The 20996-nt window shown below is 37.7% G+C and overlaps 1 protein-coding gene across 7 annotated transcripts in view; it reads right to left on the bottom strand.

Moving 5' to 3' along the window:
• ZDHHC20 (zDHHC palmitoyltransferase 20) overlaps positions 1–20996 on the bottom strand; it is a 49290-nt gene that overhangs the window by 5929 nt on the left and 22365 nt on the right. For 2 of the 7 annotated variants that reach the window (XM_086881877.1, XM_086881874.1), the window contains exons 3-13: positions 20378–20472; positions 16249–16369; positions 14828–14897; positions 13689–13721; positions 12762–12882; positions 7528–7563; positions 6321–6453; positions 4611–4737; positions 3383–3472; positions 2153–2268; positions 1691–1768 (exon numbers count right to left, since the gene is read on the bottom strand). In XM_086881877.1, coding sequence (XP_086738003.1) covers positions 1731–1768; positions 2153–2268; positions 3383–3472; positions 4611–4737; positions 6321–6453; positions 7528–7563; positions 12762–12882; positions 13689–13721; positions 14828–14897; positions 16249–16369; positions 20378–20472 — 980 coding nt within the window. In that variant the 3' untranslated portion in view covers positions 1691–1730. The remainder of the gene's footprint in view (positions 1–1690; positions 1769–2152; positions 2269–3382; positions 3473–4610; positions 4738–6320; positions 6454–7527; positions 7564–12761; positions 12883–13688; positions 13722–14827; positions 14898–16248; positions 16370–20377; positions 20473–20996) is intronic. The other 5 variants (XM_086881876.1, XM_086881878.1, XM_086881875.1 and 2 more) reach the window with 4 other exon arrangements.

Here is a 20996-nt window from a genome sequence, read left to right as displayed (position 1 = left end):
AGTGCATAGAACACATGCTGGATCTCACAGCTACTGTAGAATTGCTTAGAAATGCAGGTCTGGAATTAACAACCTTGGCCTAAACTGTGATCAAATCCAACTGAACTCAGAATGGTTCAAACAATGTGTTACAGAGTTAATTTAAGGTAATACATATCCAAATGCTTTTGCATTGGGTACAATTATACACTTTTATTTATAGAACTTCTAAAACTAGTGTAGTTTGGGCAAGTGTAACACAAAGTACAAATTCTTCCTTTATTAAATCTGGCCTCACTTTAGGAAAAGAGAGAGGATAGAAAATAAATTAATCTCAAACTATTACCAATTAATTGTATAGTTTAAGACAGTCATCTATGCTTTCTCTCTAGGTCAGTGGAAAGAAAGATTAAGATCTTTCTATAATACCCTATCAAAGGCTGCTGGGATGAGCTGCTCTCAGAAACTTCTATTCTGCTCCATGAAGAACAGAAAAGCCTTCGTAACCTATTTAGGTCAGATTAGGTTTTATATAGCTGGAGGCTGAAAGGAACCCCTTGCTTGGGATATTCTTTTGCACATCTATATGGCACTAAGAAAAGTTGAAAAGGGAAACTTACCATTGGTGAGTTTGAACCAATTGAATAGGTTTTTCAGAAATCCTAACTAACTAGTCTAATCTTGGTTTTGTGTGTGTTTACACTGAGCCGTCTGACCAACATCATCAGCCCAAGCATCACACCATCACCCACAAAGACCTTTTAGAAAGGTTTCTTTTTCCTTGAAAACAAAACAACCCTCCCCCAAAACTATAATTTTAGGTCAGAAGGCTCCTTAAAAAAAAAATTAAAAGGGAAAATAAAAGTAATCCTGAAATTATTGAGCTTACCAAATTCAAATGTAGTGTTTTATATCTAATAATAATAAAAAAAAAGTTATATCCCCCCCACCAAAAAACCCACAACAACCAAAAAAAAAAAAAAAAATCAAAAAAGGCAGGGGGTAATGACTCAGCTCTAGATTCTACAGCTGTTAGTTGTCCAAATAAGATTTGTTTCTCTTCCAGTCAGAAAGACTTAATGGGAGCTTATAAGCTCACCACAGCAGAAAGTCAATATAAAAGAAGTCTAATCTAGTCGTTGGAAATACACCAAGAGAAGTTTTATATATACACCAGCACTCACTGTATTTCCTAAACGCAAAGAGCATACAGGGCATTTTAATGCAAAAAACATTCCAAAAGATCACAGTCAATTCCAAATGTGACAGAGCAGTCTGTATGCAGAGACCTGTATTCACTTACTGACCTTCCTTGTGCACATGCAATTTCCTAAAGTGCAGAACATGGCCCACCAGTATATGATTAAGAAAAAGACATTTAAGGAGCTCTTCCTCAAGACAGCATTTCATCTCAGAATTGCATTTAGCATCAGATTCTTTTCTGGTAACAAATCCAGCACTACCCACTTCAATCTAAATTACAGGATAATTCTTACTCATCCCAGGCCTAGCCAGCCCATGTTTCCTGCACTACAGCAGTACTCCCATTCTTGTCTTCTCAACAGCCACTCTGAATTTTGTTTAGACTTCACTATTACTCATCCAGTATCAGAGGACTCCTCTGCATTCCATGACTAGTTGATTTTTGACTTTGAGACATCAATTTTATTCATACATGTACAGAAACAGCAATCAGTTATGTTAGTCTTACCTGTTTCTCATTGAGATGGTTGGTTAGTAATTAGCTGAGATCAGCTTTCCAATGAAACTATAATATGCTTTTTTGCACCTAGAAGGTGAGAGAATCTCAATTATGTGTTTTTGCAGATTTGCATAACAAATAGCAAAGATTTCAAACTAGAAAGCACATTGACCGTGTTGTGCCTACTTTACAAAAATATTTTCCTCCCCCTAACCAAACATAAAAGATCCCAAATCTCAGAACTGAAGTGCAAAAGTGAGAATTATCTATCCATCTGCCATCCACTACCTTAACACAATAACTAATTTTGGAGCAAAACATAGGATGCAAATTAGCCTTAACTTCTAAATATCCTGACTTGATTCCATGGAACACATTTTCTTCTATATCACTCCAGCCAATTCCTAAGGTCTTTCTAGGCACCAAAAAACAACAAAAAACGGAAAACTGAACCACAAACAAAACCACTACCTGATTTCACGTTTTCCTCTTCAGGGCCAGTTTCCACCCACTGACAATCACCAGATAGCAACCGATTTTGTGATTCACTGAGTGGTCGAGCAGGAAAGGACTGATTGGCTACAGAGCTGAAAAATAAGCAAAGTCAACAGGAATTCTGTAATACCAGTAGCTGCTTCAGACATTTCTAGAATAGTGAAGTTACTTAAAAGCAAAGCTAACAACAAAAGACCTTATGATGCCAACTGGAAATGGCTGCCTGCCCCCAAATCTAATTCCTCTACAGGCTTGTTCTAGTCATCTGTCTAAAATAAACCCCTACCTGACACAGGCCACTCCCTTCTAATGGAAAAAACCCATGGATTGATACATAAAAAAATAGCACCCTGGCAATAACACTGCCACACAGCTAAAAAGAAAATCTATGTAGTTCCATCTGGAAGAGCAAACAAATGCCATCTTATCCCATGCAAATGCCAGGGCCTTCTTCTGAACAATCTTCTGAATGTAAAAGGATACTTTGCTGTTTGCACAAGGGTCCTATTCTTGTGTAAATTCCACAGGTTATGTTGCACTGGAAGCAACTTCTTCTCTGTATTGCCCTTCAGTCCTCTAATGCCTGGTAACTCAAGTAGCTCTTGGCAACAATCTTCAGTTTACAAATTCACCAAACTATGCAGAAGCCTTCTAAAGTGGCAAATGTAAACATCCCAGAAACTGTACACAGAGACTCTTGTCTCTTTGGAAATACATTGAAGATACAAAACATGCAAATTTGGGAGGAATAAAAAGTAATGAGCTAAAATCCCCAGCATGAGAGATCTACTTCTCTTGTAACTGTCTCAGCATTACTTGTTTAAGCATGCTCAAGGAGATGAAATACAAATAATACCTTGCCTTTCAGAAAAAAAAACCAAAACAAACAAATAATCAAAACTTTTTTTTTTTCCATGGATGACTATTCAGTCTTTCCTAGGAATTTTCTGATTGTTGTTAAGAGCCAGTAAGCTCTCTTACTTTCTGTATTAATGCTTCCTTAGAGCCTTGTCCTCTGTTACAACAAAAACAACACACAGTCAAGTTTTTAGTCTTAATCCATTCTATCCTTCACTGAAGACTTACAAACTTACTCTGAAGATGACAAGAAGCATAGAGAATTAAAAAACTAACTTTGAGACAATTTTTTTTTCTCTAGATAAGTACTAAACAGTACAAAATCAGAATTTTAAGTGCTATAGTTACCTTTTGGCAGGATCATTTTGGCTTGAGACTGCAAATTGCTCTGGATCCATAATTACCAAACGAGTAGGGAAATTACATCCATCACCCAAACTAAATGAGAAACAAAGACACAAATCACTGCTGGTAGCTGACTTAAATGATCTGAACAAGGACCCATGAAAGAGGCAAAGGCTACAGGCTCAATCAATTAGCTGAGCACAGTACTGAACTCCAGACTTTAGCAAGGCAGTTCTACCATTAAATCAGATGATCAGTTAATTAAATCTTGGAGCTCAATTGATTCCCACCCTTATCACTGAGTATGGATTGCTATGCACAACACAAGTCTGTGGATTTCAGAAACACAGATGTATTTCAGTAGGCTCTAGCCCTAATCATCTCCCAAACCAGCATGCTCACATGGCTAGACTCTCTGGTATTTACAGCCTCAGAAGCTGTATCATAAATAACATTCTGGTGGCCATGATTTCCCCTTCACCCCTAATTTTGAAATTAGCTAAGCCTTCTTTTAAAGTTTATCAGGATAATATGTGGTAGCAAAACAGATGGAGCCATCTACACTGGAGTTTCTGTCTTTAATCACATGGTAGTTGAACAAACAGCTGAGTCAACTTAAGCTGCTGGTATTGCCTCTGCTGTTTGATACCAGATCTCAGCTTCACAAACAGGTTCAGCAACATTTTTACCTGATACACAGAGCAGTGTTGAAACACAATTCCTACTTCATTCTGCTGAAGTTTGATAGTGCTGGGAGTGGGCAGCATGTCAGTCTTGCTTCATCAGGCTTGTCTGCAACTACCTAATGCTGGCTCAGCTGACATTTTAAATCCAGCATTTTTCATAATATCAGATTTTTTCCAGGGGCAAGAGGGGGTGTTTTAAACTGATGTTGTTGTGATGCAGTTTGATCTCCCCTGAGTTGCTGATTTCTGCTCTATAATCACTGAGACTACCACCAAAATGTGTATAATTTTTGCAATACGCTTCTAAAAGCTTTCCAAATTTCTGCATTTAAAAATCTCTTGTCAACAAACTCACTGTCTTTGAATGAAAACCTTGTGTGGAGTATGATAGTTTTCTCTTGCACATTTTCCCTGCACCAATATTTATTGTACCGGATACAAAAGCTGGCTTTTCAGCTGTGCCTTATTTTTCAGTAGATAAGGAAGCAAGGTGGAAGTCCTGAAATCAATTAATTCCCTAATTCATTACTGTTCAGACTGAATACCTGGTAAAGATAGGGAGTAACCAATACTTCTTTTCATCTCCAAAAACCTCCCTTAGATTTTTGCTGCATCCAAGAGAAAAGCCATTTTTATCAGGACCGTTTCGAAATGTGGGTGCACGGAATGTTTCTGTAAAATAAAAACATGCAATTCATTAAACCAATAAGGAGTCAGGGAGCATAAAGAAACAAACTTCTCTGCTGTGGAACCAGTTTTGGGCAAGGTGAGGTGATCTTGATGTATATTATGGGGGGCAGAGGGGAAGAAAAAACAATCTCAAGTAATCAGAGAAAGAAACCACAGGGTTAGTGGAAAATGAGAAAATCGGGTAAACAGAGCAGTCACCTTGTTAACTTTTTCTCTTTACATTTAACGAAGTCTGAGACAAAGCTAAGTACCATCAGCATGCCAAAGATAGGCACATATATCCCTTATTTCTTGATGACTTGATCTCCCTTCAGCCCTCTTTAAGCAGAAGACTTTCCCATTTAGGAGTAATTTATCATAAGCACTGCTGGACCTAAGCCCATACAGAAGAGGTTTTTTCACATCTGCCAAGTTAGGAAGCTGAATTAAGAGCATCCCATGCTATCAGAGGAAGATAAAATCTATTACATTAGAAACAGACACACCATGAACTATAGCAAACCACCCCCATTTTTCTACTCAGTCCAGTTACACCCTTGGCTAAAAACTGAGAGGACTCATCGCTCTCTCTCCATACCAGTATTTTGTCTTTTTACAATCATGATCCAGAAAACAGATAAAATACTGTGTTGCCAATTATGACCACTGACTTTTGGGTAAGTAATATGCTGAAGTTTTCTTCAAAGCTAAAAAGAAATTGTGAATATTCCATAACTGTAGCTATGTCAAAATAAAAAGAATTCAAATAACTCGCCTATCAGCCAACCAAAAAATTCTAGCAAAAAATTTCTAGATGAAATTATTTTACTTTTAATCAATCCACTTATTTTTGAGGTTAGAAATTTAAATTCCAATGAAAGATATAAGATTCTGACTTACTCAGTTGTAGAAATACTCATCAGTCCCTGTCCTCCCACACACTGCAAAAAACACTCTCACAAGTGTTTTCTAGCAAGAATTTAAAATATTTTAATTAAATGCACATAGCTTGGTTTCAGTGATCAATGCCATTTAAAATGTTTAGGCATAAAATGATGGGAATCTCTTTTTATCTAGGAAATGCGCATCAGTGTTTTCGTTTTTATTGCACTTTTACAAGCCACTTCCCAACAATAAGGTCAGTTTTCTTTCACAGGATTTAAGAATACTCATTTGTGTCTAGTTCAAAATGTAGTACATGTTCATGTACAGCAGAGCCTCTGATTTGGTTTGGGCTACCTAGCTACTCAAAGTATTAGAACAACAGAGTGGCAAGTAGCAACTGGGTTACGTACTTCACGCTTAAAAACACAACGAATTTGAGGCATGGTGCCTCAGAGGTCTCAAAAATATCAACAAGAGAAATGAACAGTCATGAATCTGAATGCTTGGCTCCAGCAGAGGACACCCCACAGGCTTAATTTTCCCATCTGTTTCACCTTTAATTACTTTGACCAAATATGCTCTTTATTGCACAGTGTTGAAAAAATAAATTTATATGTGATGACAGATCATGTAGGCTTCACATTCTCACTGAGTTCTTGTTTTTCTGGACAAGGGAAAGTTCCATATCCCAATGAACTGACCTATAGTTGATCTGTTTTTGCCAACTAGCCAGCAGTGGTAGCTGAAGAGTGACAGGATGCTGATGAAGAACATGGCTGCCACAAAGAAAAGGAATAGGACGTGGAACTTTGCATGGGTATCTGGCAACTCATTCTGGGGAGAAAGAGAGAAAGAGATAAATATGTTAACACTTTCTAACAACTAAGGCAGTTTCCTGCCACACCCAGACTGCTATAAGTCTTTCACCTCAGTTTTCACCAAGAAAGAAAAGCAGCAGCCCAGCTTTCCTTTAATGTCACGTTAATGTGGAAAACAACAGCATTTAAATCTCATGGGTACCCATTCCCCATCATGTTTAGTACTGTGAGGGCACATGTTCATTCGTGGTTTTCAAATGCACAGTAGGGGACAAGGCAAAACATTTTCTGTATCAGAAAATGTTAGTTGTGCAGCCACAGCCGAAGAGACATGGGGAAAATATGTCCAAAGTCACTTCCTCTGAAGGGGAAAAAAAGTGTAATTCCTGCCACAAGCTAATAATACTGAACCTAATTCTTAATTGAAATAATGAGTGTAAAAGGGAAATGGTTGTTATGAACAAGTCCTAAATAAGACATGGGATAGATCTTCAATTTTTGATGACCTCTAATATTTAAGCAACAACCAGCATGTACCTAACAAAACAAATTTGCCACATCTGACCAGGTAGAAGTGAATCACCAGAAATCTATGTAAAAAACAACAATTTCAGTATAACCACCATAAAGAAACCAACTCCCACTCATATCAGATTGTCGATTCCACCCCGAACTATTTTCAGACTTTCACTTTCAAAAGGCCAATGGGATTTGTAAGAATACTATTTCAGCTCTGTATCCTCAAAATCACAGCACTTTCAAGCAGTTGACCTTTAACAACATTATGAAACCAGAGAGGCTATTTTTACTCAGCTATTTACTTAGCATTACTGCCATTACTTTTTCCATTAGCACATTCAGTACACCCATTTATCTATGGCTGGCTTTCTTTTTTAAGCTAAAACACATTTCAATTAAGATCAAGTGTACATAGGCATATCCTTTTCCCTTTACATGGCTTATATTCATAGGCAACAGATTATTAGTCTCCTTCCTTCTGTGATGATGTAAATATCTGCCACGAATGACTGGACTAGAAAAATTGTAGTAGGAACAATATTTAAATAATGACAGCAATATTGAATTTTACCTTAGGACAATTCTCTGCAGCTTTCCTGCGGCAAAGCTTTGTGCAAAGAAAGACAATTTATTAAACACTGGTATTATGTTAAGACAGAGTTTTTGAAAACAGCACAGGCTTTGTTAAGAACAAAATGGTTGGTGTGCAAATGTGCTCTTGGATGTGCCAATTTCTGAAGCACATCAGCAGCTTTATCCCCTGTTCTCCAAGAAAATGGAGAAGTATGCAAGAACCCACTACTAACTTCCAAGGCATGAAACTTTCTACTGAAGCATAGAAGTACTGGAATTCAGATTGTGACTGGATCTCTTTCAAGTGGTTGCTCAGCTTGGACAGCATGATTATTCCAATTTCCTTGCTTACTAGTTGTTTCCAACACAAGTAAGGTTTATGTGAATATTCTGTATGATGAAACCATTCACAAAGGTCTGAAAAGCTCAGAATACTCCTGAGGTATAAAGTAATGGTTTATTAATTACAAAATCTTTCTGACTTCAGAACACAACCATTACCATTAGATGGTAATTTCAGCCAAAACCATAAAAAATAAATTGCCATTCTTTGCACAATTTTCTTCATTCAAAAAAGATCAGATAACAAATCAGTGCAGTTTTTAGCCTTCCTAGTTTCCTTCAATACAAATCAGTTTGTAGGATGCATCTTTAGTATAACACCTGAAATTGAACCAGTGCTTGAGAAAACAAAGGAAGAAACAGGAAAGCTGAGTTCAAATTATCTTTTAATTCCAAACTTTATACCTAAAGAGTGGTGTATTGGCTAAGAAGCTAGCACTTAATCTGTTGGAGGCAAGATGCATGGCTTTTAAATTACATTAATATGTGCAAAAAGTTTAGTGAGAGCCCAAGCATCTACATTAGAGTCAGGCAGATATACACAGTGTTTTCAAAAGTGCTGGCTGCCATCAGATTATTCTACAGTAAGCAAATGACAAGCAGAGTCCAGCTATCTAAACTGCCATTTAAGTACAGCTTCCTTCTTGCTGGCCATTTTATTTACTGACAATTCGTGCAACAGTTCCTCTTCCACCTGCAGTAGGGATATGTTGTGGTTTGCGATCCACTGAAATCCAGCCTAGCAAAATACTCCAGTTCTTGCTTATTCCTAAGCTTCATGTTGAAGCAATAATAACTCTTTCTACCTCAGAGCACACTGCTGTGCTCCCCACCTGCCCAACTGATTTTTATAACTCTAATTCCTATGACTCTTTTGAAATCACATATTTAAACAAAATAATTCTCTACAAGGAATTCTCAGGAGTTTATTCTGATGCTGAAAGAGCAGCAGCAGCTTAGTCTTTGTGTTTTCTGTGGGTCAGAAAATCTAAGTTTATTTCACTTGCATATCCCTAAACCATCAGCTCTATAACCTGGAGGATTTTTTAAATTATGCATGATTAATCTGTATGATCCCCAAGGAACATTTACCTCTTCTGACTACCCAGATTCAGCCACTGGTTGTAACTTCCTGAATGACAGTTGCAGAACTGAAGCATCTTTCAAAAAAGGCCAGTTTTTTACTGGAGAGAAGCATGCAGTCTTTTGAGTGTGTATAACAAGCTTATTCACAGTGGTGTTCTAGCAGCAGTCCACATGCCTCCTCATGTGAAAAGAGTGAAACTTTAGAAATTGGTTATTTAAAATCATTATGCTCAGCAGCAGCAGCACAGAAGCAGAGACTTGCAGGTGAGAGAGCTGCAGAGTTTACAAAAGGAAGCAATTTGCACAACACAATCTGGACTACTTAGCACACAATAGGCTGAAGCCAGTCGCTATTCAAGAGTTCCCTGCAAACTCCTTCACAGAGTCATTTGGAATCAGGTCATAAAAACACTCAAACAAAAAAGTGCTGTCTGAGCTTGATTTGTTCATCATTTTTCAGTAGATAGGGTCTAGCCTAATCTTTGAAAAAAACTCAGATCTGGTCTACATCCTTAGTATAGGCAAGAGGATTGAGTTCTAACTAATGATATGGAACTACTCCTATTTTTTTACCCTCCTACTGTTAATACAACAACAGTTTTGCAGAAGCATGTGCCATCCACCCAGGACATGTATCACATCATTTATATAGCTATACTCAGGATTGAAAATTAATTTGGAGGACAGTGAAAGACACTGAAAATTACTGGAAAACCTAATAGTTCTAAGGAGGTGTCAGTGCAGCAAGAATAAGAGCAGACACAAATATAAGCTGGGGAGCACCACTATGTACTGTGAAAGCAAGGCATCAAGCACTGGGTGTCCAGCCAGCGCTGGTGTTTGTGTCAAATACATTTGGTTAAACAGGTATTTTTTTTCTTTAACAACCTCTGAGGTAGAAATAAAAACATCATGGGTACAGAAAAAGCAGTTATGAGTATAAGAAAAGGAATCAGTCACATTCCCTTGATCTACAAACCAGATTTTAACATCAGCATCAGGGTGCAAGCCTGTGGTAAACATTTTCAGCCAGTGTAGTCGTTCCACTATTGTATGCACAAAATCAAGACCTTACTTCAGCACTTCTGCATAGAGCATGAAATATGCTGTGTACAAGTCTTGCACATGCAAGTGAGAAACACAAAGGCTTTCTTCAATAGAAGAGTTTGGTAGGTGTGCTTGTCTCACAATGTTTCCAAGTATTTGCGTAGGAGCATCGTGTCTCTGTGCAAGTATTATCAACACTGCAAAACAATGGATTGCTACATTTGTGTAGCTAGCACATACACCTCCACAACCTCATTACAAGTTCTTCCCCCAGGCTACATTCCCCAAGAAGCAGTCCATACTTCTTTCCAACACTGGATATATCCAACTGTTCGTTGCACAATCTCTGAAAAACATCTGTGAGGAAGCAAAAAATAAGCACTACCTCCTGAAGGTATACAGCAACATTTCCTATAGTCAAACTTTGGGGGGAAAAACCAACACTGAATTGCTCAGTTTTAGAGAATGGTGCTAGTAACACCAAGCTTGTGTGTTTTTAATCCCTGTATGGGCCATTTACAGAAGAGTTGGACTTAATGATCTTTGAGAGTCATTCATATTCATATAACATTCAGTGGTTCTGTGCATCTCGACAGTCTCAGCAGAAAATGTCCAAATAGCAATCTGCCTGATGCTGTAGCAGACAAAGCTGAGCATTAGCAATATACTGAAGCAGTCTACAGACAGCACGTGTCAGCAGCATTCTGCTTTGGTTTGCATGCAGATGTGGAGAGAACCTTCCAAGAGGCACTTGCCTAAAAGCTTATGTTCATGAGACATACAAAAATTTGCAAGCCCACATGATTAGGGAGCTGCCACCTCTTTCTGGAAATGTACTTTAGTAAGTCAGTTATAAGATCAGAGGAGCCTCAGCTTAGTGGAGTGGGTGACTTAATATGAGTAAAGTGAGTCAGAGACCTATTCTACTGATAAGATCAGGCCATCGCTAGATTCTGCCTTGGAAGCATCCGGAATTGAAAGCAAGTACAGAATTACGTTGTCTATTGTAACATTTCAGAAGTAGCCCATTCTTGCAGGAAGCATTTTTAACAACTGAATCAATAATAATAAAAAAATCCCTCTTGAGTTTATTTCCTCTGTTCAAGAGTCCACTTCAACATTGTGTCCGATGGGCTTTGGAAGAGTCCTGCTGCAGATGTTGGTATTAAACGTTTGTTCATCATAGTCAGTTGTCCTGTGGCCTTTTTTGTTGCACTAACGATTATAAAGCAAGCTAAGAAAGCAAATTCTTCTTTTTCTTTTTTTTTTTTTGCTCAAGCACTGACTGGTAAATATGTAAGAGTTTCCTTAGAAATTGTGCACAAAGCACTGGAAAGCAGCCAGGCAGATGTTTGGAAATGGCACATTCATGGATTGAAAATTTAACTATTTACAGCCAAGCAAGACTGAATAGCAGAATCAGACCATTTAATTTGAAATATTTTTTAAGATCCAGCTACGACTGATAAACACGTTTATGGCTTTCATCTCACAATACTGACAGCTCAATCCCCACGTTTCCTTAATCTCCAGTGACATGCTGCTATACAGACCTGACAGGTTAAGAGAAACACAGTACTTTGGCAGATCAGACTCACAAGATTAGATGAGTATGAACTTTTTTGCACCATTTATCTTACTTAATGCCAACTGTCTCAAAGTATAGTTATTTTGAATACATGATCAAGCTTCTCTTACCCTGACATGGCAGCAACCTTTTGCTCCAGTAAAGCTAATATCGATATCTACTCCTGCAGATAATTACTGCTTTTCCCAGTTACTCTGACAGCAGCCAGCATCTAAGAAATATGTGGTGTTATTTACCCAAAGATGTGATTGAGACACTTCCACTTGCAGTCCTTTTTTGCATGCTCATTAATGGAAATGATTAAGGGAATTCTGCCACTAACACTTCAGCCTAGAGATAGGAATGCGTGCTACAAGTTTCTGTAGATGAAAAGAAACAACTACAGAAGGCACTCTGTTCAGCCTGGAACGTGACTGGAACAAAACTGATAGGAGCAATATAACACTGACATACAAGGATTATTGCCTTCACATAAATATCATTAAACATATTAAGATGTATGTATATGTATTATTAAACATATTAAGATGTATGTATATGTATTAACTGTCTGACAACTGGTAACAGTTGCAGGGAAGATGCATAGCATTCACACTGCACATATCTTCGCATTCTACTCATACCAGATCATAAAAGCCACTAATATGAAGTTCAGACATGCCTATGTAGGAACTCCAAAACAGAGCTCAGACAATTCACAACAAATTAATTTGCCTTATCTGGCAGCAGGTTATCCATAGACAAGTCTGAGAAGATACAAAATTGTTATTTATATTTACAATTGTCAATATTTTTATATAGACATACATATATATACTCCTACACATACGTAATTGTTTGATGTGGCCAGTTCTTCCTTTACCTATGTATCTGTATCCCATGGTCTCATAAAAACCTGAGCTGTGACACTCAATTTTGATGGAGCGGAGAAATTACACAGTGTCCTCATCAAAACTCCTTCTCCCAGTTATTCATCCTGGGCAGTGTAATACATTTAATTCATCAAAATTCATAAGGTTCTCCTGCTTCAGTCACTTTGATTGATGTCATTAATGACAGTGAACCACAGAACAGAGTAAATGGTGAGTGACAACATGCTGATGCAGCCTCCAATAACACATGCAGGATTAAACAAATGAACAGCAACCAAAAAAAGCCTTAGAACTTACTGTCCAAAACTTTATGAAGTACTGCAAGACTGTAGCAGCAACAAACAAACAGTACAGTAAGGAATACATTAAAAACAGGAGGAAGAATTTGTAGTTAGAAAATCCCACACAATTATTCACCCTAGAAGGAGGGGAAAGAGAAAAATGTTACTGAGGTATACAAAAAATAAAACAAACAAAAAACCCACAATACATTCAGCTTTTGCAGAGAAAAATGTGTATGATGTCAGTGGTATGTTCAAAACACTCTGGCACTACTGTTTCAGAAGCATTTTAAGCCACTATTTTGAAGGAAATTTCTTAGGCTGAATGATCTGGGCCTCTAGCATAAATTTTGCCCCCCATGATTTTGTAGGACAGGACACGAGCTGGCAAAGCGTTACAATACAGACAGTCCATACAGGAAGCAATTCCCACCACAAACTAACTGCAGTCACCACAGAAAGTAACATGAACCTTGCCATCAATTTCAGTGGATGCAGCTTTGGTTACAAAACCACCCCTAAGTCAACCACTGGTAGTAATATTTTTCACAGTGACAGCAGATAATATTTTTACTGACTGCCAGTGAACACAAACTGCAGAAGAGTCTGAATGGGTCATACATATCATCTCCACTGTATGTGGCAGTGGGCTCCATTGCAGTGGGCATCTCCTCTCCTGCTACCACCACCAGAGTAAACAAAAAAAAGAAATGCCTTTTCTCTTAGGTCTCGTTAATGCCAAGGTTTCTCTACACAAGGAGAAACTGCACAGTTTGGATGACTGGGCTTACAACTCTATGCTCCAACACACATTAGGAACAAGATATATTCCCACATATTAAAGAACTTCTGTGACAATCAAGGTTTACTTCAGAAGTGCATTTTTTAAGCAGCAATTAATTCATCACTCTTATACTGACTTTTTTTTTAAAAAAAAACTTACCATGGACAGTGGTGGTCCATTTTTAACACACATCTGAAAGAGAGAATTTCCAGCAAGTTAAGACAAAAGATATAGTTTCTTTCTAAGATACACAACTTTAGCTTCTACAGTTTTGTGTGTTTTTTATTGATTGATTTTTTCCAAGTATTTTCCCTACTATATCTTTTTCAATCCTTTCTCAATCATACCAATTCTCTATATTACAGCAGCTGTTCTTTCACCCAAAAGGACCAATTGAGATTCAGAAGAGTTATGAGGAAAGTTTCCTAAATTAGCACGGGGAGCATTACTGAGCAACACCATGTACCAGCTCATTAAGCCGCACCAGTTTTTATGTGCATGCAGAGAAAACAAATCCAGAGGATCTTTCAGGGTTGTATGGATAAGGTGTGTTAGCCTGGCATTCACTTCAACTAAGTCTACCTTAGGGCTGTTTTTGCTACCATTTTGTTTGCTGCTTGCCTTTTTTTTTTAAAGCTAATGGAGGGAAAGATCAGCACAAAGGGCAATTTGAATAGTTCACATCCCATTTTAATCCAGTTTTAATATAAAGACAGATACTAGACATTTCAGACACAGAGACATTAATTGTATTTGCTAACAAATTTGATTTTAGCCAAAAGATGTGTATTAGGTTTTTCAGTTAATGAGATTTCCTCAAGTTCAGCCTACTGAACTGTCATGCATAGCCTCAGTCTTCAGTGCCTGTGCAGACTCCTCTGATGATTCACAGTGAAAATAGGGAGTAACAGTGATGTTTTTGAAATGTTAAAGGCATGTGATAACTGTCAATTTTTGAGATAAATACTTTTAGCAAAATGAATCTGTTTCAAAGCTAGAGAAACAAGATACAATGAAACAGTTCAATAATAAGTTTTTTCTGGTGCTGGTATCTCAGACCTACCTTTCTTTACTTTTAATCTATGATTTTTTTTACTTTTTAGTTAATTTATTTTTAAATATAAGCTTTATTTTAAAAAGCTACAAGCAGGTTTCCTAAAAAGTTCTGCCACATTAGATAATAGGGCAGCACCATAATATTGCACCAATGGAAGGAACTGACCCGCTGAAGGCATGAACACACTAAAGTGACGACCGCAGGGAAGAGAAAACCTGTAATTCCAGATTCAGACACTTACACGTCACATGCAGAACAGTGGTGGCAGCGGTCAGGTTTGATCAGCTGGCATCGATCACAGTATCTGATTGCTGTATTTAAGTGCAAGGGGTCAGGTCAGTAGAACTCACTTGATTTTATGAAAGCTTTCCCCCTTAACATGAACTGAATCTTAAAAGAGCTTCCCCCCTGCCACACCTATTCTCACAGACTGTCATGCACCTAATCTCATATGATATGTAGTTTTGATTTTTTAAATAAATGTAACATATGAAAGTATTCAAAAGAATCTATTACTACTCTACTGAGTCCATTTTCATTTTCTCTTTGACTCTCCAGTCTTCCCATCCTTCATCTTCTGGTACTGATTCCCCTTTCACCCCTGCACAGGGTACTAAGGCATCTCATTGTGAAGCTACACTCTTTCAGCAAGTCTTTCTGCACTGTCTTTCTGTATCCACTTCACCAAACAGTGATCTAGCAGACTGTTCAGTAAATCAGTTCTTCTTCATCTCCTGGATATTTTTAAACAGTTCTTCAAGTTTTCCTCAATGGAAATAAGACACCAGCAAAGGCAGTTTGAAAGCAGGAGGAAAGCCAACATCTATAGCTAAACAATACTGATAAGAGCTGGCAACAACTTCGCAGACCACTCCAGGAACTTAAGACTAGGACTCTCTTAAATGGAGGCTCATATTCAAGAGAGCCAGGTGTTCTTAGACTTTGTTTGGAAAAGTCACAATAAACTTTGGCAATGGTTATTCTGACAAGTTTATGTTTTTGGAAACTCTACGGGGCTGCTAGTTTCAAGAAAGAGAAAAATATATATATATGCCTATAAAAGCCATAGATTTTTAAAGAAGACACATATGCATAAGACAGCACTTTCACAGATCATTCGTCTATAAATTGGAATAAAATGCCTACATATATTAAAAGCAAATCCAGAAATAGTCCATAACTAGATTTGTACTGAATTGCAGATGGGAAATAAAATAACATTTATTTGTTTTTAAATTGCAAAAGTATGTTAAGATCTTAAGTATGTTCTTTCTCATGCAGAACCAAAACAGCTCAAAAAAAAAAGTTTAAATGAGGATAAAAGTGATTATAAAATTGAGCAACTCATTTGAATTTCCCTATTTCAAGCTATCTAAGCTGTATTTCTTTGCTGTGTTTATTTTTAATTGCCACAGCTGGAGGTAACTGCTGTCATTTCTCTTCTTGCTAAAAGATAATTTTTTTTTTAAATTTCAAGTAGTGGTTTTATATTGAGAACCCCAGAAAAAGGACTGCTGTTTCTCTCAGGGGGATTAAACAACAGGACAAACAAAAACCAAAACATCATGGCATTTTCAATATGTGCTTAATATATTGTTCATTCAGTGGCAACAAATAAATAAAAAGCAACTTCAGGAGCATAGAATTATCTTTATATCTCACCTCTCGATGCTGTTGTCGTATAGATAGGCAAGTCTTTAGCAGCTCTTCTCAAAATCTCCTGCTGAGATTCTGGTCTCTCTTCTTTTTCATATTGTTCTTTATCAGCTTTTGATAAGCAGAACTAGGAGGGATGGAGAAAATGGATAGGAAGGAAGATACTAATTATTACTTTATTTTCCAGAAAAAAGATCTGTTGGGTGCCCCCATCCACTGACCCAAAAGCAACAACAACAACAAAAAAAGAATGCTACAGGAGTTAAAGGACATCCTTAGAAAGCCTAAGTTTCTGGATGTATTCTGTGTGTATTTCATTTCTGGACATATTTTCAAGAAAATAATCTTTATTGCCATTCTATTATCTACAGTATTTTCTCTTCAACACAAGGGAACAGTGAGTCAGGGAGAGCTTTAAGGTGCAAACTTTCCTTTAATTCCTGATAAGCATAAGTATAAATTAAGTCATCTGTGAACAGGAGAAGGTGCAACAGTCCTTTCTTGCTACAAGGCACTGACGTTCTCTTATCCCACTTCCTCTCTAACATAGAGAGGGGTACAAAACAGATGGGGGGAAAAAAAAGACAGGTTGGGGGGTGTGGTGGGCTTCACAGTTCCAGCACAGAAGCTGGAAGAGTTTAACTGGAATTTTAACTTAGTAGTCAACTCTAGTCTCAAAACTCTTAGGTTGCACTGAAAGCAACTTCAGCAAAACCTGTACAGTTTGAGAGTGCACTACAATTCTGAGTAAAGCCTGAGGAGCATTCCTGTTGAAACCTCACTGAAATGTAAACCCTTACCAGAAAAAACTGGAGAGCTTTTACTCATTTTTGAAACACTTAGTTTGCTATCTGCTGAAACAGCTTTTACCAGTAAGCCCCGCAAAACCCAGCATGCTGACAAGGCACTGTGCAGCAGGGGCTGAAATGACAATTTCTTGGTATTTTTCTGTACTGAAGCACTCCTAACCTCTGAGCTTCCTGCATGGACTACAAGAACCCTCTTTATGAGCACACATAGACAAAGCATTCATGGTAGAGAGTGGAAAATGCTAAGTGTGCAGCTGGAACAAAATCTGGCTCAGTGTGGTTTAGTATGATTGTATTTTCCTACCAAAAACATGTGCATGATTAGCTCACATGGATTTTCCTCATCCTGTACTTTTTCCTCTTTTGGATTACAGTCAGTTGGCAAGCAACAATGAAGACTCCACTTACAGCAAGGAGGAAACAGTAAGACATTGCTGCAATTTCTCTGCGCTATTTCCTAACTCGGAATGCAAGCAAGATGTCTCACAGCACCTAGTTAAGACTCCTGTCACATATAGTATCATCCCAGTTACTGAGCCTACCTACTCTTCAAGGGTGAAACATGGAACATGTTAAAATAATACCCTTTTAAATAACCAGACACTAGAATTAATCTCTATTCGAAGAGTGAAATTAAAGTTTAACATTTCAGCCAGCACCAAGAGCTTGACCTCATTATTTAAATTTAATCACTCAGATATTTATTCAAGCATGAAAACTGGAGACGCTCACATCAAGAGTTTAAGACAGATGTGAAGCATCATTCCAGCAAACAGTGGTGCAATACATCTTAATCCCTACTACCCTTGTGAGTCTACTAGGTAACCCAGGTCTCTGTGACCTGCAATCAAGCAGATGTTGCAAGAAACATGAGCACTCCTTCCAGAAGACATTTCAAGGCAAACCATTAGTGCACAGAAAAGGAAGCAAATGACAAGATTTAAAAGTTTTTACATTTGTCCACATAACATCATAGCATTACTCCAAAAATCCTGGATAGGATTTTGGTTTTCTGAAAAGCTACATTTCTGTTCTAATTTCAGAACTTAATAGGGCAATGAGACCACAGTCTCTCAGGACAATAGCAGGATATGTTCAAAGACATCAAAAGTTGTCTGTTACCACACAGCGAACAGAATTCCCAATGAGGTTCCAGCAGTTCTTATTGAAAACAGAAAGAATCCCTTTGTTTCCTTCCTCTTTCTGGATCTTATATAATGCTGATTGTTCTTTCTTAGGACAAATGTACAGGGATTACACTAAGACAACAGCAGCTGCAGAATCTTTTTTTTAGTTCAATAGTAAGATCACAGGATGCTATTTGTTTTGCAAGAATGGACAATTTGAATAACTAAAAATATATACATTTACACTCTCACACAATGGAAAGATTCTGAAGTCATGTTTGTTTTTAAGTATAACCAGCATAAATGACTCACTAGTACATGAACAGAAGGGATTTACCCAGAAAAAGAAAAAGTGGTGTTGGGTTTTTAATTTGATTGGTTTTTTGGTTTTTAAAAATTTTTGAGTGTGTTTTTTTGCTGTCCTGGTGGGAGAGGTTTTTTGTCCTTTTTTTTTCATTTAAAGCTAGCTGTAGAAGAAATTTTATTAAATCTGATCTATCTCCACAGTTAATATACAAAAGTTCATAACATGCCATATGCCCAAGGCATCCCTTTCACTTGCTGAATACAGAAAGCCTGCCACATCTTCACAGCATCTACAGGAAAAGTACTGCCAGAATAAGTTTGCTATTAATGAAGAATTCAAGCAGACAGTAAAAGTTACTAGGCATTCGCATTAAGAGCAGCTCTAGTTCATACAGCTTTAGAAAACCTAGAATAACACCATTTCAACCATATTTTAACTAGTTAAACTGCTTAACTTTAGAATTTTCCTCCAAAACCATCCCCCCCAAAAAAGCAAAACCAAATTACCCTGAAGACAAGTCCCTTTAAATTTTTAACAGTAGCAATTAATAGAATCATAGAATCATTTAAGTTGGAAAACGTCTAAGGTCATCAAGCCCAGCCATAAACCCAGCAGTGCCAAGTCTATCACTAAACCACATCCCCAAATGCCACATCTATACATATTTTAAAACCTCCATGGATGGGGATACAACCACTTCTCTGGGCTGTTCCAGTGCTTGTGACAACAAGCCTTTCAGTGAAGAAATTTTACCCAATATCCAATCTAGACCTCCCCTGGTGCAACTTGAGTCTATGTCCTCTTGTCCTGTCACTTGTTCCCTGGGAGATGAGGCTGACCCCAGCTGGCTGCACCCTCCTTTCAGGCAGTTCCAGAGAGTGATGAGGTCCCCCCTGAGGCTCCTTTTCTCCAGGCTAAACACCCCCAGCTCCCTCAGCTGCTCCCCACAGCACTTGTGCCCCAGAGCCTTCAACAGCTATATTTAGACTTCTCCTTAGCTAAAAAGCAGAATAGTGTTTAGTTTTTTACACTTTATATTCTACAGCTTTAACATACAGATCTCTAAGCCATAATTAAGCACTACAGAGCAGTGTTTGCTTTTTCTTCAAAGGATGGGAATAACTTGTCTCAAGAATGTTGAAGGTTGGCATTAGCACTGAATGTCAATCTTGCTGAAAACAATAAAAATTCAACCCCCACAGAGCAACCAACACCTCAAACAGTTTAGGCAGTTTAAAACCTTTGTAAAAACAAGGAAGAGAAGTGCAACATTTTAAATTCAGTGCCCATATTTAATCTTACATACACACACATTAGAGAAAACAGAAAACAAGGTAATCCATCTCAGGCTTATTGGAATGAATATGGTTCTTTTTCAAAACAAAACTTCTTACAGTCATGATGCATTCTTTTGCTATTATATAAAGCTTCCTTATGTAGTTACATCTCAATGTTCCTAAATCTTAACCCTTGACTAATAAGTGGGTTCAGTCCTCCAGGTCATAAGTATATATTGCATTACCACCCTTTCTTACTCAAACAATGGTCAAAATTGCCTAAAAAGGACATAAAAATGTTGTCACAGCACTTCATTTATCAGTTTTTAAAGTTCCAAGTGTCAAGCAAGCTGCTTCATAGCATAGCACTGTACAAGACTGCCAAATTTGTGATGATTTAAACACATATTTCGTATAAGGAAATATCATTACACAAAGCATATGGTATTTTAAGAGCAACTTGATCATTTTCATTCATGATACAGTCATGCTGTTCTATTTTAGACAATGAGAAGGGAAAGGTGAATCATGCAGTACTGCAAACAAATTTCATCACTGAAAACAGTTCAGCTATTTATAAAAAAGGCATTGACATTTTCCTAACATTATATTTACCTCATTAGAGGGGGTTGCAGGAGGTGTGAAAATTGTCTTCCCATAGGACCATACAAACATGACGAATGACAGATGAAAAACTACAAGATAGACAACTGCAATAAAATACAAATAAGAATTTGGTGAATAGAGCTGAAAAGAACAAGAAATAAACCCCTTGATCTTTGAGGAGGGCTAAACAACTACACTTCACACTCTAGGACTGTTCACTTAAAAAAAATTAAATAAACACCCACCCTCACTCCCTCCATGTGATGGCTGCTCTTCCTCAAGGAAATAATGTTTTTATTATATGTTCACAAAAAGAGCTTGAATGCTTTCAGAGATCGAGCATCCACAACTTTTCTGGGCAACCTTTGTAGCTGCCTCGCCACTCCCACAATAAAGAATTTCTTTTTAATACCTAATTTGTTCAAACCTCTTTCAGTTTGAAGTCATTCTCCCCTTGTCCTATCACTCCATGTTCCCATAACATATCTTTCCCCAGGACTCCTGTAGTCCCCTTCAGGTACTGGAAGGTGCTATTAAGTCTCCCTGGACCTTCTCCAGGATAATAAGCCCCAGCTCCCTTAAGCTCCCTTCAGCTGGAGAGGTGCTTCATTCCTCTGATCATCTTTGT

This window comes from Cyanistes caeruleus, chromosome 3, assembly GCF_971803275.1.
Source record: "Cyanistes caeruleus chromosome 3, bCyaCae1.hap1.1, whole genome shotgun sequence".
Classification (NCBI taxonomy): domain Eukaryota; kingdom Metazoa; phylum Chordata; class Aves; order Passeriformes; family Paridae; genus Cyanistes; species Cyanistes caeruleus.
This window is presented reverse-complemented; position numbering and strand designations above follow the sequence as displayed.